The sequence below is a fragment of the Prunus mume genome, linkage group LG5 (genome assembly GCF_029339155.1).
Source record: "Prunus mume cultivar Tortuosa linkage group LG5, ASM2933915v1, whole genome shotgun sequence".
Taxonomy (NCBI): Eukaryota; Viridiplantae; Streptophyta; class Magnoliopsida; order Rosales; family Rosaceae; genus Prunus; species Prunus mume.
Window position 1 is genome coordinate 24861131 of NC_142702.1, and position 17477 is coordinate 24878607.

The window sequence follows — 17477 nt, forward strand, 5'->3', positions numbered from 1 at the left end:
CATTAGTCATATCAACTATAAATGTTACTAATAGATAACTAGGTGCATGCAGCATGATTAATTCCATGTTTTGTCTTAACATTAGACACATCGTTTATATCGATGCATCATGCACTCATTGATTAAACTATGGATTCGGCTGTCACTTGCTAAGAGAAACACATCCTTCCAAGTACATGGTATACCACTTGGTGAAAATCGAAGCTTCAACTTTTTATTAGGACATAAGTTTGATGACATGCTTGTATAATTTCTCATTTTTAAACAAATGCTTTGAATCATCTTTCTACATCTTAAATTTATCATATTTTCTCACCACAATCATCTGCATATCCATTAGGCCAATGGGTCTTGCTTGGTAGAGCTGTTGGCATGTAAGTTAGCAGTCTACGGTTCGATTCTCTATAATTCCATGTGTGTGTGAGAATACCTCATTCTTTTTCTAATAGTGACAAAAAAAAAACCTAATATCCTATTAATTTGCATTTTGTTGAATACAATATTATAATCCTTGGATTAAAATTTATAAAGACGATTTTGATACTTGTTATTGTCATATATGATATTGTTAATGTAGCGTTCAGTTGGGAATTGAAGGTTATCCCAATTGAAATTTAAAATTTTGTTATTAAAAAAAAAACCATTTGAATTAGACAGAAAAAGAAAAAGCTCTTTAAATATTAAAATCCTTAAAATACAGCAAAGTCTTAAGGACTATATGCCAAAAAAGGGAAAACAACTGGCCGTTAACATTTCCCGCGGACCGTTCAATGCTACCCAACGATGCCGTTTTGTCTGTCCTTACCTAACTCTCGTATCAGTCCACTCCTCCGACACGCCCCTCCGATTCGTTGCCAGTCCGCACGTGTCATCATTGCCGGCGAGTCAAACATGGCCGCCAACTCACTCCGAGTCGCCGCCGCTCAGATGACCTCTATCAACGACCTCGCCGCCAACTTCGCCACCTGCTCTCGCCTCGTCAAAGTACCCAACTTTACACCTTTTTCAAAAAAAATTCAATTTGTTAAATTATTTTTTGTTTTTCAAAGTTTGATTAATTATTGATAATATCATTTTATGATAAGCGAAGGAAGCAGCTGCCGCTGGAGCAAAATTGATATGCTTTCCAGAAAGCTTCTCCTTTATTGGTGCCAAAGATGGGGATAGTCTCAAAATAGCACAACCTTTGGACGGTCCAATTTTGCAACAGTACTGCTCTCTAGCAAGGTATATACTTAGTAATTTTGAAAAAAGAAAGAACTTTATATCAGACATTTGATTTTTGTGGGTAACTGAAGTGACCCATTGAAGAAATAATTGCAGAGAATCTGGGATTTGGTTGTCTCTTGGAGGGTTCCAAGAAAAGGGGTCTGATGATGAACATTTGTTTAACACCCATGTTGTGGTTGATGATGCTGGGAACATCAGAAGCACTTACAGAAAGATTCACTTGTATGTGAGCTTTCTTTTAAGTTCACTGCTTTGCAATATTTAGTAGCTGAACTTTTTGTGAAAACTGTGGTCATGTTGCAACCTATGTGCGTATAGCAAACAAAGTTGTTAAAGTTGATTTGTTGTTGAAGGTTTGATGTGGATATTCCTGGTGGAAGGGCATACAATGAAGGCAGCTTTACAGAACCAGGTAATTTGCTTCCCACATTGTAATGTTCAAATTATATATAAGTATTGGGACGGTTTCATTTACATTGTTTTAATCCTGGCGTTTGAATGTCCTCTTTTAACCATTAACATTTTTTGTACTATTGCTGTTTGTCTGTATTTTCAGGGAAGAATGTTGTTGCAACAGATAGCCCGGTTGGACGCTTGGGTTTGACAGTTTGCTATGACCTGAGATTCCCAGAGCTTTACCAGCAGCTCAGGTTCCAACATGAGGCACAGGTACACGTAGATTTTTCTTAGCATTGAAGTGCAATGGGGGTTATTTATCATCCCATATTGGCATCTTGCATCACAATCTGCAGGTTCTATTGGTCCCTGCAGCCTTCACAAAAGTAACTGGCCTGGCACACTGGGAGATTACTTCTGCGTGCTCGTGCAATTGAAACTCAATGCTATGTATGGATTCCATTTGCTTCTTCATTAACATAACCTTTTCATATTTGTTTCTAGGAAACAAATTCGCTGACAATTGTCATCTTGGATATGGTAACTGTTCTTTGCTGCTACATTTTGGGGATGATTGTGTTATTTATGCATTGTTAGGTCATAGCTGCAGCACAAGCTGGACAGCATAATGATAAAAGAGAAAGCCATGGCGAAACTTTAATTATTGATCCATGGGGAGCAGTTGTTGGCAGACTGCCTGGTGAGGACTTATTTTTCTTATACATTCTAAGCATCTTGAGATAGCTTTCAGTGGCTGTAGACCATGGCTTCAAGTTTAGTTAATAAAAGGAAATTTTGACCTATAAACCATCAATTTCTTTGTTAATCTCTCAAAGACTCCTATAATGAAGTTCAATTTTTCTTCAAATTTTGTTTTTGAGTTTCCCTTGTTAAACCATGGCAACTATTAACAACCTCTAAAAATAGATAATTGAAGGTGTTTTGAGTGTTGTTAATTTGTTCCTTGATAATGTTTGGAAGAACAGATAAGAGACTTGGTCCTCTGTGTCAACTCATGTTTTAGAAGATCCAGAATGGATCAGATGTATAACTTTACTAGAAAGGTTTTTTGGTTGAGGAGATGTTCAACTCTGAAATACCTCACTATAGGTTGAACTTCACTGTAGCCATTCTTTGAAATACTAGAGTGTGTTACCTTTCCTAAGCGTCGAAAATGAAAAATAAGAAACTATAATGTCAAATCTGCTGCTTTATTGTTTGGAACCAGTTCTTAGGCTGGTGCTACTTGTACTAGCCAATGCTGCAACATAATTTTAACATTTCATTCTCTCTGTCTTAGATCGACTGTCAACAGGGATTGCTATAGCTGATATTGATCTCTCCTTGATCGATTCAGTGAGAGAAAAGATGCCAATTGCCAAGGTATGTTCTTTGTCCAGTTTGAAAAATGAAGTATATTTGTTTTCTTGATCGAATTGTGTTGTAGTAAAATAATTCATTTTATTTTGTTTGCTATTTCAGCACCGGAAGCCTATTGAGTTCTGGAAATCTGCATCTCTATGATTTGCGAGATGGTTTGCCCTGTGTACCTTTTACTCAAAATGATATCTCAGAGCCATTTTGAACTTCTGTTGCACCTGCAGATAAAGAATAACGTAGCAAATTGAATATTTAGGATGCTACCATAGTGTCAGCTATGACCTTTCTCCTTTCACCAATAAACAAACATCAATATAAATGTAGGATCGAACTATACATTCTTATGGATTGTTGTATTGGACTGGTCTTACTTTAAGAGAAAAAGAATACATTTTTAGAGAGAATATGTTCATCAAACTATATCCTCTGCAAATGGATATGAAGGATCAAATAATTGGTGCTTTTAAATAATACATTTTTCTATTTTGCCTCTTGGTGTACACATCAAAACATTAAATTTAAAACCCAAAAAACACAAACCGTAAGATGGAGGGCTGGTTTGCAGATATGGGCCTCAGTCGAGTTGGCTAAAGAGGATGTGCTCCCCACTATGCACTCGAGTTCGGATCCCCCTCCTCGTAGTTTAGATTAGATTAAAGTAGAATATAGCTTGTACACAAAAAGATGGAAGGGCTGGTTTGGCCTCCTAACTCAGTTTTTTTCTCGTAGATTTCCTATTCAAAGTTCATTCTTAGTAAGACGTATAAAGCATCTTTAAAGATTAAAGACATTGTTGTCCCAATCTTAATTAGGATCGTTTCTTTAATTATTGCTCATAAAGCTGAACCAAATCACGACATGACATATAAAAATCGATACCAATGTGTCCACACGTGCTAGGATTTACTACTTAATCAGCAGGAAATTCCTGTTCATGTTCCAATTCCAAAAATTTGCCATTGGATTGGTCAGAGGTTAAAAGATGCACTATCCATCGTCGATTGAGACTGAAAGTAGTGGGGAAATGGGAATCTCTTCTTTCTCAAAGCAAATCCATTTACATGCCTTTCTTTAATTTTCCTGTGCAACGTTTCTTTATATCTTCACGGAATCTAACCCAAATTAGAAATCTCTTGTATTATATACAAGTTCCAAACTTTCACGCACTACCTCACCCAAAAACAAATCACAATCAAGAAACCCTGAAGTTTCCAATGAAGAGAATGAGCATTTTAACTGTATTTGCAATTTTCTTCATCATCTCTATGCCAATCAACGCAATGCAACCTAACAACTATGGCTTCCAAGGATCCAAAACAAACTGCACCTACTCCATTGAGATTGAGACAACATGTGCACGATCTGCCGGAACCACGGACCACGTCAGTGTCAGATTCGGGGACTCTGAGGGTAACTTGATCATAGTGAAGCATCTGAACAACCCTAAGCTATTGTATGCTCCCAAAGGTGGTTTGAGACGTAGGGTTTATGGCGGGTTTGGACGATGTGCCAAAGACATGTTTGAGGCCAGTGGACCATGCATGAGCCAGAGAGTGTGCTCTCTATACCTGAAGAGGGTCGGCTCAGACGACTGGAGACCTGGCCGGGTGAAGGTGCTTCATCAACAAGATGGCAGCCGTGTAGTGCCAGTTTCTTATGTGTTCTATTTTAGGACATTTATTCCAGAAAATGTTTGGTATGGGTTTAATTATTGTTAGTTTTGATGGATTTACTTATTTGTTCTTGTTTAGTCTCTATTTTCGGGTATTTTGCTGCTTTTTTTGGCTTTGGTTTATGGCAAAGCAAACTGTTAAATGAATTTTCAGAATCTCAGCAACTTCAATCATACCAGAAACCAGAAATAAGAAAAATAGATCCAGGAAATCTCTGGAGTGAAAACGAACAGATTCATTAACCTTCTTGTCAAGAGACAGAGAATATCTTGATCATGCCAACAAGGGCAAACCAACTATGAACAGCTATAAGGACTGGTAGATTACAGTCAAATCATGATATGTTTCTCACGTCTTGCTCTATCAAGATAAAAGGAAAAAGCGGGAAAAGTATACAAATGGGGAAGAAAAAAAAAAACCTATTAGAACTTGGGGAGTATAGGACTATGAACAATGTATTCACCCTATGAGAAAGGCCTGCTCTTTGACAGTTATTGAAGCAAAAAACCTCGCATAGAATCGGGACTGGATAGAAGGTCGAAAGGCTTGTTCCCTATGGTATCTCTGAGGATTGTGATCTGACCTTCCTTTAGAAGTATGTCTTCATCGAGGGTTTCAATCTTCTTCTTCAACATATTAACCTCTGAGTTCAGTAACATGTTCTTCTCGTTGTATTTCTTCACCTCCTCCCACATCATATCTCTCTCCTCTGAAATTTTTGGCAGTATCCCCCTCGTAACTGTTAATTCTTTTGTAGATGCCTGAAGGTCACTTTGAAGCTGGCTTATGTTCTCATCCTTCTTAAGCATCTGCATTATTATGGAAGAAGAAGAAGAAGAAAAAATAAAAATAAAATAATTAACCTATAGAAGGCAAATACTAGGCACAACTGGTATAACTTCATAAATAAATTTCTTCATTGTCGTTAAAACTTGTTATTGGGGCCTGAAAAAAACAATCAAATTCTGAAATGTGTGGCTAATCCTCAAGTAACATAAATTAGAGGCATTATTACGCAACTTCAAGAAGTATACATAAATCAATCGAAAACCCAAAAAAAAATTGACATCAATATAATGGAAAAAAAACTGCGACTGTAATGGAAACAGACCACATAGATAGTACACATATGCAACATTATACAGCATATTCCATGCAATTGTGATCATGTATTTTCTCATAACAGTCTTTTATGTCTTCATTTGTCCTTCTAAAGCCCTCAACTAGTAACTCATTGGGTTAAAACATCATGTGAAGTAAATATATGAAAATTGTTATTTGTATCTCTTAAAGCACATAATCACATACGTCATATAAACAAACAAAGCACCAGATTCATACATATTATGATCTCTAACATTAAAATTTATATCGTACGTGATATTAAGGGTTACCTGCAGTTCAAGGTCCTTCAACTTGTGGGTGACACAGGAAAGGTTGTCCATTGCATTTTGAACTTCACATCTGAGAATATCATTTCCTCTTACAGCTGCTGCAAGTTCAGCTTGCAACTGCTCAACTTCCAGCTCTTTAGAATACAACTTTTCTCTTAGTAGGCTTGTTAGTAAAATTTCTGCTTTAAGCTCATATCTCATATCGTCCTAGATAAGTAAGAGTGATAAAACCAAGCATCAATAACTGTGTGTGTGTAGAATACAAACAAAGAACTCATTCAAAATTAATAACTGAAAAATTCATATTTAGTGTCTTTTCACTAAGAATAACCACAGAACATAGTCAGCAGCAAGCAACTAACCTCTGGATTTTGATCATTTGGAGACCCATCAGCATTAATGCACTTAGACGGATATTTTGAAGAGGCCAGACTGGATTTTTCATGCAGCAAAGCAGACATGGTGTGCAAACTTCTTGCTAAACTTTCAGTTCCACGCTTTAAGCCCTGAACTTTCATTTCAGATTCAACAAAAAACTGCCCATCTAAACCACTCTTAGCTTCTGGAAGTTGGCCTGCTTTCCCTTTGGCAAATTCCAGTAAATTTGAACATAACTGGGAGCTCTCGTTTAGGATTGATAGCCCTTGATTTTGCAAGCAGCAGATCCGTGTCCACATCTCCTTATCTAGCTTAAAGGTCAAAGCACCATTTTCTTTCCCACTGCCTCTCAACCGGTCTAACAAGTGTATATTCTCATGCCTAAGAGAATCAACTTCAAGCCTATGAGATTCCAACTCCCTTCTCAAGGCCAGCTCTACTCCTGTCAATCTTATCTGCTCCATCTGCAATTTAGAAATATGCTTATCAACCCTCTCCAATGATTGGTTCTTCCTAAATTCCTCACCAAAACCTTCATGCAAGCCATCAATTGTCTTCTCTTGTTCTTTGCAGGTTCTTAATAATCTTGTAATGGACTTCCGCAAATCCTTGCACTCCTTATCCTTCTCTTCAAAACTTTTATGGATGCAAACACAATCTTCCTCCGCTGCTTTATACTTCTCCTGTAAGTCTGAGAGATTATTTTTTAAATCTTGATTCTCCTCTCTCGTTTCCCCCAGCCTTGTTGTGAGGCCCTTAAGCTGTTGCTCTGAATTTGTTATCACACTTTTACTCTCAGTTTCTCTCGCATTAAAGGAAGAAACTTCTCTTTGAAGTGAGACATTTTGCTCTGCAAGCTCTCTAACCCGCTCACGAAGCCTCTGCTCTTCCAACTGATATTTCTCAAGCTTAAGTGACCAGTCAGTTGACCTTCTGTCTAGTTCCCTTTCCAATGCTGACTGCAACTCATTCTTCTCCTTCTCTAGTTTTTTGGTTCGTGACTCCAGTTCTCCCTTTGCTAGTCTGAGTTCTTTCTTGGCAGAAGCCCTCTCAGCAATGCGCAACTGTAGGAGGTTTGAAACCTCAAGTGCCAAGTTTATCCTCTGATCAGTAAGGTTTCTAACTGTCTGCTGAACATTGTACCCACTATCTCTAAGAAAGCTTTCCTGTTCAAGTTCTTCTGAAAGAAGCATGACATTCTCCTCAGCTTCCTTCAATCTTCTTTCCAATTCCACATCCATGTCTTCTTGAGTCTCATCGGTGTTTAAACCGTCACAATTTTCTCCATAGATAAGTTTCTGCAAGCTTGAGTAGTCATCCCCATGATAATTTTTCTGGGCAACCAGATCTGATCTTCCATATATATCCTCAATGGTGACTGGCATATCATGGTCAAACTCCTTTTCATGTGTTGGTTGAATAACATGAGACTGTGAGAGCCTCTCAACAACATTCTTTGCAAGTCTCCGGGGAGATTCATGCCCAAATCCATTTTCCGCCCAGTCTCTGGATGACAAACGAAAACGAGAACTTTTAGCCTCTCTAAATGAATGAGCCCTGGGTGAATTGGGTGCTGTAAACTGAGCTCGCGGAGGACGGAATCCACCACCATTTCCATTCCCACATAAGTTTCTAGAGGAAGAATTGTTTTTCTGTCTGCCCCTTTCCTCCTGCTCTCCATCAATGTAACGGTCCAAGACTTTGGATGAGATATTACTAGAGCAAGTGGAGGAGCTCCCAGACGAATCATGGTGAATTCTAGAGGAGCCAGCAGAACATGGCCTCTCTAGTCCATGTGTATTTTGAACAGCTAGAACTTCAAAAGGTTTAGCCTCATGCCTCTCCGGAGTAAGAGTCCTGCAACTGGTATGCATCACAAGCCCAACAAAATTAGCCTCGAGAAGAATTTTTTTTATTAAACAAGACTGCAAAATATTGTACTTGCGCTTAGTCAACAAGACATAAGTTGATGCAAAAGCCTCACCAAGATGATTGGCCACATTGTTGATGAGGAACGCTACTTGCAGGACTGCATGGAGATCTACTTTGATATCTTGAAGAAGAAAAATTGTTTTGTGCTGGCTCATTTCCAAGAAAGGCTGCTGATGATAATGACCGGCTCCTTCTAAGACCTGGACTTTTACTAGAGTTCTGGATATCAGTTACTTGCTTTCGAGATTTAGAAAAAAATCCCTTAGGGCTTCGGAAGCTATTCTCGGCCATGTCACCAACTTGATTGCCATCTTCTGATGGGTTCTCCCAGTATATCTGCTTATCAGTTGATGGAGAAACATTGTTGTTTCCATTACTAGAAGCAGAAGATCTGAAAAAGAAGAGCTTCTTCATGTTTGAATCTTCAGCAGAAAATGCCAACTGCAGCACATTAAATCTCTGTACCAGATGGGGTCTCTCTGAACCTGAAATAATTTAGGAACAAAAAAACATATGATTACCATTAATACTGTTGGGGAGTAGGGATAGGAGAAAAGCAAATGAATCATTGCAAAGATTATCGGTTCAGCAGTGTCCACCTCATAGAAGAAAACAAACTAAGAAATCAAGCAGCCATGGGCATAATAATCATGACAGAAATATGAACTGGAAAGCAATAACATTGGCTGAATTAAGTACAAGAAAGCACCTGGATTAAGGCATAGAAAGTGAAAGATATTAGTTATTTTATTTGCACAAGCATTTAAAAAAAGAATATGTCAGAATCCCAAAGGTTAAAATCATTAGTATCTAACACCGGAAAATTTATATGGAGAAACCATAGTTGATGATTACTAATACTTGCATTTTCTATTTTTCCAATAATAATAGAAGTACAAAAAGAACGTTAGAAATTAGAATCCCAGATGCTAAAACCAAGAAAAATCAGTGACCCAAATAATGACTCCTTGAAAAGAACTATGTTTAAGGGGCGGGGGCGAAGGTGCATCCTACATTTTCTAAGAAGCCAAAACTCAGGGGCAAGTCCTAATCATTTAAACATATATATATATATATATATATAGAGAGAGAGAGAGAGAGAGAGAGAGAGAGAGAGAGAGAGAGAGAGAGAGATTGAACAAATGCATTAGAATTCAGTATTTATGGAAGCCATGCATACCCTTCTTCTCCTAGACAAGATTCTTAAGAAGTAACTACGCAGTTTGAAATAACAATACACCAACAGATGAAATTGCTAAACCACAGCCTGCAGCCAAAAGAAAGATGAAAGGTAGATAAATAATGAGGAAAGCTTTAATCTAAGAATTTCTCTATGTAGAATCTTAGTCTTGTGCATCAACATCCTACTCCTACCATTATTTCCAGCAACTAGCTCCGTGCATATAATAAAAAATGGAACACAAGAAGAATTAAATATAGATAAACATAAATAGCATTTTAAAAGAGGAGGTCACGTGAGCAGAAGGTGCAATATATATTTCAGTAATGTTCCTCTGTCGTTGAAAATCACGAAATACATGACCACAGCATATGTGTCAGCAGGTCTGATTCAATCCCACTCTGGGCTTATTAGCTCAGCCAAACTGGCGTGAAAGGACCGCCATAGCCTCGTCACTTTCATTACCCTTAAACCCTAAGAACCCTAATCTTCCCACCCAAGGAGGTAATTTCAAGCCTATAGTTAAAAAAACGCCAAAAGTATCAAATCATCAAATACTTTTCGCAATTCCACAAAAATCGACGCATTTCGTCATGATCTCATATCCCAAAGAAACCAGATCCAGATATCCAATATGAAAAAGAAACAATAGACTCCATACGATTCCGTTTGGTTACTGATAAAATGAAGGAAAGAAAAGTAACAATATATGACTGCATACAATTTCTGCAACCTAAAGCTAAAATCTGATAGAAGAAACGACACAATTAGCAATTATCTAAGTCCAATCTACACGATTACTTCTTCAGTTCGAGAATTTTCTCTAAACAAGCAACTTAATTCCTGTTTGGCCACTAAGAAAATGGAAGAAAATAATGATACAAACAGACGAATTACTCACACACTTCCAGTGATTTCATGATCAAGAAATAAAGAAAAGCATCAGCCATGTCTCGAAAACTTTTCTTTTACTAAAAAATTGAACACCAGATAAAATGAACTCTCACCAAATGAAATTCCCTCTCAATTTCCCCAACTTTCTCGGCAACCAAACAGCAAAAAGAAAATAAAAGGAAAAAATAAGAAAGACTCAGAAATTCCTTACTCTGCTTTTTCTTCCCAAAAGGTCAAAAAAATTCAGTCCACAGAGAGAAGCCAGCAGCGGAGCAAATAATCCAATCCAACAACGACTCAAAAACGAAAATTCAAAACGTGAAAAATCTAGAGAATTTAATTCTGAATATCTTTGGAGTTACTTACTTGCTAAAACATGCTGGTCCGTTTTAGGATACGCATTGGCTCAGGAAATTCAAAATTCAAAATAAAATAAAATGGCTTCCAACTCAGGAACCCGAACTCTATGGGAAACGGATTTTTAAAAGAGCCAGAGGAGAGAGAGAGAGAGAGTCTTACTCAAAACGGCGTTAGAGGCCGGCGTTTCGACCGTTAAGCTCCAAACGGCGAGTTTTGGTTCTGCGACTGTGGCAGACAAAATTGGGCGCTCTCAATGATGTTGAGTGAACAAATAAAAGAGAGGGAGAGGGAGAGTGCGTCAAATGATTTGTAAATGCCCTTCAACCAATAGAATGATTTTTTGGTTATAAGATTGGAGGGCAAATTAGTCCGAAAGCGAAACTTTTAAAATATTGTCGTCTGCGGAAAAAGCGGGGGAGGAGCGGTGTCTGATAGCGCGCGAATCAGGTGAAATCAGGTACAAGTGAGATCGAAAATCTGTGCAATTATGCTTTGCCACGTTGCCAAGTAGGTGACTTTGCTTTGGCTGGTCTATTGACCCGTTAAAGAATTCACAAAAGTTTACACGTTAGAATTATATTATACGGTAATATAACACGTTAGATTGTCTGATAAGGTAATGTTTCGAGCAAAATTTCTACTAAAGTGACGTCATTTTGTTTTGTATTAATCGTTTAAATTTTGTGAACATAGTTGATAGTTTTCTCCTTGAAATAAGATGAATGATAATGTTGCAGGAGGACAAATATCATTGCAGTTTTACACTTTTTCAAACAGTCACACAGCAGGCAAAAGTTGGCAACTCTTGTCCCTCAAGATTGTCTGTATAAATATATATTGCATGGTGACACCAAACAGTATTATTGTATTGAATGTTAAGGCCTCTAATTTCCATGAATTGAATGTATAACTTCAAACTCAAGCCATTCTTAGACTAAAGTGGAAACCCAAATCAAAGCCTGCCATTAACAAAATTTTCCTTTTTTCTTTTTAAACAAAAAAAGAAAAGAAAAAGAAAGATAAAGTAAAAGGGCCGTAGGAACTCAATACATAAAACTGAGATTCAAAGATTATCCATCCGAAAGCTTATCAGCGTGTACCTTCATTTATTATAGGTCATGATGCACATCATTATAGGTCATTTTAGCATTTTCACATTAGAACATGTTTTTCTAATGATCGATAACAAGGCGGATGCATTGCACATATAGATAGAGAGTGAAATATTGTAAAACGAGCTTGTTGTCGTTCAAGTGGTGAAAAACATTTACTCATAGACTTGATGTTTAGTGTTGGATTTTTCTCTCACCTAATATTATGTTATGCGACTAGTTATATGCATATACACATTTTTATATTTTTTCGTATTAACTTTAATATAAACACTATTATGATGACCTTTGAGAAAATGCACTGGAGGGATATGAATAACCTTCATCTTTGGGTTTTGCTTTTTGGGCTAGGAGTATCCTCGCTTGAATTGGGCCTATATTAATGAAATATTTCCTCACGAAAAAAGATAAGAAGTTGAGACCGTTATAGAAAAGCCCACGAAATCGCAACGCGGTCGTTTTATGTCTCCCACTTCTAGTTTCACTGCAATCAACTTTCTCTTCTCTTCCCTCATCTGCCTTTGTCCTCACTCTTTCCTCTCTCTCTAATTTCTCAACTCCCCACACTCAAATCTCCCATCAATCCTTCTTCTACTTTCTCGATGGAGATGGATTCGCTTCCCAACGGCTCTGCCACGTCACCGGGCCCAAGCCCAGGCCCGACCGCCGCGGCCGCTCCGTCATCGAAGCTGAGCCACCTGTCGGAGTCCCTGAAGCTCGAGCATCAGTTCCTCAGAGTCCCCTTCGAGCACTACAAGAAGACGATCCGAGCCAACCACCGCGTTGTCGAGAGGGAGATGTCCGCCGTTATTAACGGCGTCTCCGAAGCCGCCGACCGCGACGACATGTCTTCTGACGACGCCGTTAATCATCTTAGTTCTCTTGTCTCCAGGTTGCAAGGGCTCAAACGAAAGGTATTGCATTTCTAAACCATACCTTAGCTTTTCTTGTTTCCCTGTTTGGTTGGTGAGGGAGTAGGAGGGCGGAAACAATTGGAATTCGATGAATTCGAGAATTTAGAATCCAGTTTTCTGTTGCTTTCCTCAGGTTTTTCTCGGAAACCAAACTGAGGTTAATTTGAAATATGCTAACTTGCTTAGCTTGGCAATGAGGGAGCTTGAGTACTGAACCATTGAAATTCCTCGATCTGAATTGACGTTTAGCTTATCCAGATTGGATATTTCTGTTTGTTCATTACTTTATATTTAATATCGAGTAATTGAATTTGGCAACTGATTGATATGTCTTCTTGTGGTTTAGTTGGAGGAAGGGAGTAGGACAGAGCACTTGCAGGCGCAGAGGTGCCGGGCTCGGCTTGACCATTTAGAATCGGCAGATGTGGAGAGTTTGTCTGATTGGAATAACACACGCTTGAATCGGATCCTAGTGGACTACATGTTGCGGATGTCTTATTATGACACTGCAGCAAAACTGGCGGAAAGCAGAAATATTCAGGTATTTTTTATTTCCTGTCCCAGATTAGGCGAAATTACATATTGCTCTGTCAACATTAATTATGAATTCATTGAAGGTTTGAATATCATGAATTATTGTAGTTTAAATGTGTTGGGATCAAAGAACTTGGAAAGGGTGACAATGTTATCATATTTCTGTTATCATCATGTTCATCATCCAGTAATGTGCACTACTTTAGACTTTGAAGAGGGCGATTCATCTTCACTTTTTCTAACCATGGACATAAATTATTTTATTGAATTCAATGAAGGAAGTATTCAGCTAAATTATAGCTTGGCCGAGAATGTTTTCTGAAAGAAAGAAAAAGAGTGAAATTATAGGTTGGCCCAATGGTTTAATAGTTCACAAAGTTTATTCAAGTGAAGAAAAGCAGCTTATTGATTTGATAATGGCTTCCTCTCCTCAGAATATCTGCCAAGGTTCACTGGCATGTTAGAATGCCTTCTCTCTTATTGCTTGAGCAGATTGCAGAATTCTCCCATATTTTCAGATTATAAATGCTGGGAACTTGATTAGTTTCTTATGTGTCAGGATCTTGTTGATATTGATGTATTCCAAGAAGCAAAAAAGGTAATAGAAGCTCTTCAGAATAAGGAGGTAGGTCCTGCCCTAGCCTGGTGTGCCGAGAACAAGTCAAGGTTGAAGAAATCCAAGGTATGTACTTGCAGGAATGGGAGGGGAGGGAAGCTTGCTATTAAATGGTGGGTTGGATGAGTTTGCTAATATCTGTAAAATCATCTGTTCTGTTGCTTGTTTTTGAAAAAAAGTAGCATAGGAATATTCTTTACATAAGCTTAAGATGATGATCGTTTCATCTTATTTGTTCTTGGACTACATACGAGGAGATGAAAGTAATAGGAAAATGACTTTTCTTTCATAGATTCTTAGTCATTTTGCTGCTATATGTATGTGAAAGATCCCCCATAGTGGTAACTGCATTGCTTCCAATTTCCAAATGTATGTTGATTCTGCTAAATTTCTGATAACTGCTTGTGAAGTTAAATGTGCAATGATTGGATAGTTAATTGCAATATTGGGTTTCTGGTGCAAGCAAACTAAGAGTCTCCCCATTCTGAATGATGAATGCTGTGTATTTAAGCTAGATGCAATGGCATACTTAATCTCGTAATGTCAATTTCTGATACAATGTTCTTGAAATTCATTTATTTGAGTTGGTACCTTGAAATGCTTCTTACCTCAAATTAGATAGCTGGGAAAATGTTCCTGTTGACTGTTATACCAATTGAATTGCAGTTATTACTGCACTGCATAGAAAAATTGGTATTAGCATGTCTAATGCTGATTGCTTTGATGGCAGAGTAAATTCGAGTTTCAGCTGCGACTTCAAGAGTTTATAGAGTTGGTTCGAGCTGAAAATAACTTGCGAGCTATCACATATGCTCAGAAATACCTTGCACCATGGGGAACTACTCATATGAAAGAATTGCAGCGGGTCTTTGTAACAGTAGCTTATAAGAGTACTACTGAATGTGCTACATACAAGGTGACTACTTTCATGCGTTGCCAGCATTATCAGTTTCTACTTATCTGAACTAAAGTTAACTGTGCTATTCAATTCTGTTGGACCAGGCATACAGACATTTAAGGGAAATAAAGTAAACAATAAACAAAAAAAGGCTTTTGAGACCATGGTCTCTCTGTTTTCCCCCATTCTTTTGTGGGAATCAACTGGACTAAATTGTTCACTAGAGTAGAAATATGCTGTATGGTACCCATGTTTAGTTGAACTTACCATATAGGAGAGATGTTTTGCTGACCACAAGCCACAATCCACAAGCCACAAGCCAGCATATGTCTGTCTGTATCGTCTTTTTGTGATAGTAATAAGTACCTTTTGGGATACGTTTCTCACACATTAATTTTTATGTGTCCGCTGGTTATCCAGCCTTCAGCATACCTACAAGGAATCCTAAGATGTCACTTGAGTTCTTGTGTAACAATTGATATACAGGCCTAGGTTTTCAAGAATAGTTAACTCAATATTTCTGCCATCTCCTTGGGGGATATATATTTTGAACTATACATTTTGGTGAGATTTTTTGCTTTAGTGGTTTTATTTCATCTTGGGAACTGTATATTACAGGTTAATCTCTGGTATGTTATTTCAATTTTGCTTTGGTTGCTTATGCTTTCCAGGTGTTATTTGAGCCAAAGCAATGGGACTACCTGGTTGACCAATTCAAACAGGAATTTTGCAAGTTATATGGCATGACTCTTGAGCCTTTGCTGAATATTTATCTGCAAGCAGGCCTGTCTGCTCTGAAAACCCCGTATCCATTAACAGTAGTTATTTATCCGTTACGTTATGAAAATGTAGTATTATCTCCCATTTTTTGCTAACTTAGGGGTTGTAAGTTATAATTTTCAGTCATCATGTGGTCATAACGGTGGTTGACAAACCAATGCTGTATCTCCCTTGATTGGCATTTGGGTACTTCTCATTCACCTTTAGCACGCGAGTGCATGCATTATAGATGCTAATTGTATTCAGATATGTTGTTTAGCCTTGACCTGAATCAGATACTGTTACGACGATGATTGCACCAAGGAGGATCCACTATCACAGGAGGGTTTCCGGAAACTAGCCCAGCCATTACCTTATTCTAAGCAGCATCACTCGAAGCTTGTTTGCTACATAACTAAGGAACTAATGGACACAGAGAACCCACCACAAGTCTTGCCCAATGGCTATGTCTACAGCTCAAAGGTTCGTATGCATTTTACTAGTATTGGACGATCTTGGCTATTTAGTCTGGAATATTCTTTACTTATTTTATGTTTTGGCAGGCTCTTGAAGAAATGGCCAGGAAGAATGACGGAAAGATTACTTGTCCAAGGACAGGTTTGGTCTGCAATTACACAGATCTGGTGAAGGCATATATATCATAAATTAAATCTACATAAGCCTGTTCAATTATTCAAGTTTATTATCAATTCGTACTGGGCTTTGTAACTGTTAGAATGTCCTGTGCGTACTGTACATAAATCTCTTACTGCTGGATTTGGCACAAATTCCGGTGTAAGAACTTGCCCTGGGAAAATTATGTTCATTGCTCAACCTGGCATTACCATTGGGAACTTGAACATGTATATATGCAAAATTACATTTTACAGTTTATTATCAAGTTCTTGACCAAAAGCTATTCTACGTTGCTTTTATTGGATTTATTAGCTTTCTTCGACGTGTACAATATGCGAGTGTGGTATAGTATGGGGCTTAGGGTTCAGTTTCAAGTTTCAATGAAAGCAAGAATGATGCATTTGCTAATTTGATATAGCAGCAGTATATGAAAATGAGCCAAGTTGCTGTATATTTTGTTAGTATTATTTTGTAAGTTTGGGGGGTACTCGTTGACCTATAAAATGCAAGTCATTTCAAGGAGAAATTATAGAATGATACGGTAGTACCACGTCAGCGTATAGTACTCCCATTCAAATATGACCATGTGTCCATTTTATAAAAGAAATTAATTATTGTTTCACAGCTGGACTTTTTACTTTATTAATTCTTCAGTTTTGAAATAAAATTAGAAAAAGGAAAACTTAAACGAAGAAAAACCATGGCAGCCGCAGCCACCCTTCTCTCTTCCTCTTCCTCCCTTCTCTCTTTCTGTTCACCACTGCCATCGCCGCTCCTCATGAAAACCATCAACATCCAAACCCAATAATATCATCATCTTCCTTAATTCCCCTATATTATTATTTTTCTGAATTCGCTCATGACACTCTACACAATGTTAATTCCACCACCACTAGCTTCAACCCATTGCCACCTTGGAATGTTTTCAGATCCAGATCTAGACCCTCAACAACGAACCAATTTTTAATTATCAAGACTACTCCATTTCATCATCATCAATACCAATTTAATCCTCCTTCCTCTAAAACCCCGTCTACAATTAGTATGAGGGGTGAAGATAGTGGAAGGAGAAGGGGTGGCCGTCATAGCAGGTAGTTGGGATTAGGGTTGTTGGGTTAGGAGATAGTTGGCTGTTAGGAAATTCTCTTTTTAATTTTTAATTTTCTAATTTTATTTCAAAAGTTAAGAATT

At 37.8% G+C, this 17477-nt stretch overlaps 4 protein-coding genes across 12 annotated transcripts; 3 read left to right on the forward strand and 1 right to left on the reverse strand.

Annotated features, from left to right (window-relative positions):
* Positions 1-707: 707 nt before the first annotated feature.
* Positions 708-3349, forward strand: LOC103332434 (Nitrilase/cyanide hydratase and apolipoprotein N-acyltransferase family protein). The gene is given in 10 exon segments (XM_008235177.2): positions 708-984; positions 1091-1227; positions 1324-1452; positions 1584-1642; positions 1787-1899; positions 1983-2039; positions 2041-2076; positions 2224-2326; positions 2927-3009; positions 3109-3349. Coding segments are annotated over 10 exon segments (960 nt in total). The 5' UTR covers positions 708-783; the 3' UTR covers positions 3151-3349.
* Positions 3350-4034: 685 nt separating this feature from the next.
* LOC103332435 (embryo-specific protein ATS3A-like) lies at positions 4035-4756 on the forward strand. Its single transcript, XM_008235178.2, has one exon. It carries the CDS (start codon positions 4068-4070, stop codon positions 4722-4724), a length of 657 nt encoding a protein of 218 aa, XP_008233400.2. The 5' UTR covers positions 4035-4067; the 3' UTR covers positions 4725-4756.
* A 112-nt stretch (positions 4757-4868) lies between these two features.
* On the reverse strand, positions 4869-11112 carry LOC103332437 (CAP-gly domain linker). Of its 9 annotated transcripts, none has more exons than XM_089052697.1 (7): positions 10977-11095; positions 9564-9650; positions 8983-9092; positions 8436-8868; positions 6436-8314; positions 6074-6280; positions 4869-5488 (listed from the first exon to the last, which is right to left on the reverse strand). In XM_089052697.1, the coding sequence occupies exons 4-7, from the start codon at positions 8795-8797 to the stop codon at positions 5171-5173; spliced, it is 2766 nt and encodes a 921-aa protein (XP_088908823.1). In that variant the 5' UTR covers positions 8798-8868; positions 8983-9092; positions 9564-9650; positions 10977-11095; the 3' UTR covers positions 4869-5170. The 9 variants fall into 9 exon arrangements, with proteins under 9 accessions (XP_088908823.1, XP_088908821.1, XP_088908824.1 ...); XM_089052695.1 differs by lacking the exon at positions 10977-11095 and adding an exon at positions 10824-10956; XM_089052698.1 differs by lacking the exon at positions 10977-11095 and adding an exon at positions 10669-10908.
* A 1313-nt stretch (positions 11113-12425) lies between these two features.
* On the forward strand, positions 12426-16565 carry LOC103332438 (LisH/CRA/RING-U-box domains-containing protein). The gene is made up of 7 exons (XM_008235180.2): positions 12426-12843; positions 13190-13384; positions 13937-14059; positions 14724-14909; positions 15563-15696; positions 15947-16133; positions 16214-16565. The coding sequence occupies exons 1-7, from the start codon at positions 12532-12534 to the stop codon at positions 16313-16315; spliced, it is 1239 nt and encodes a 412-aa protein (XP_008233402.2). The 5' UTR covers positions 12426-12531; the 3' UTR covers positions 16316-16565.
* Positions 16566-17477: the final 912 nt, after the last annotated feature.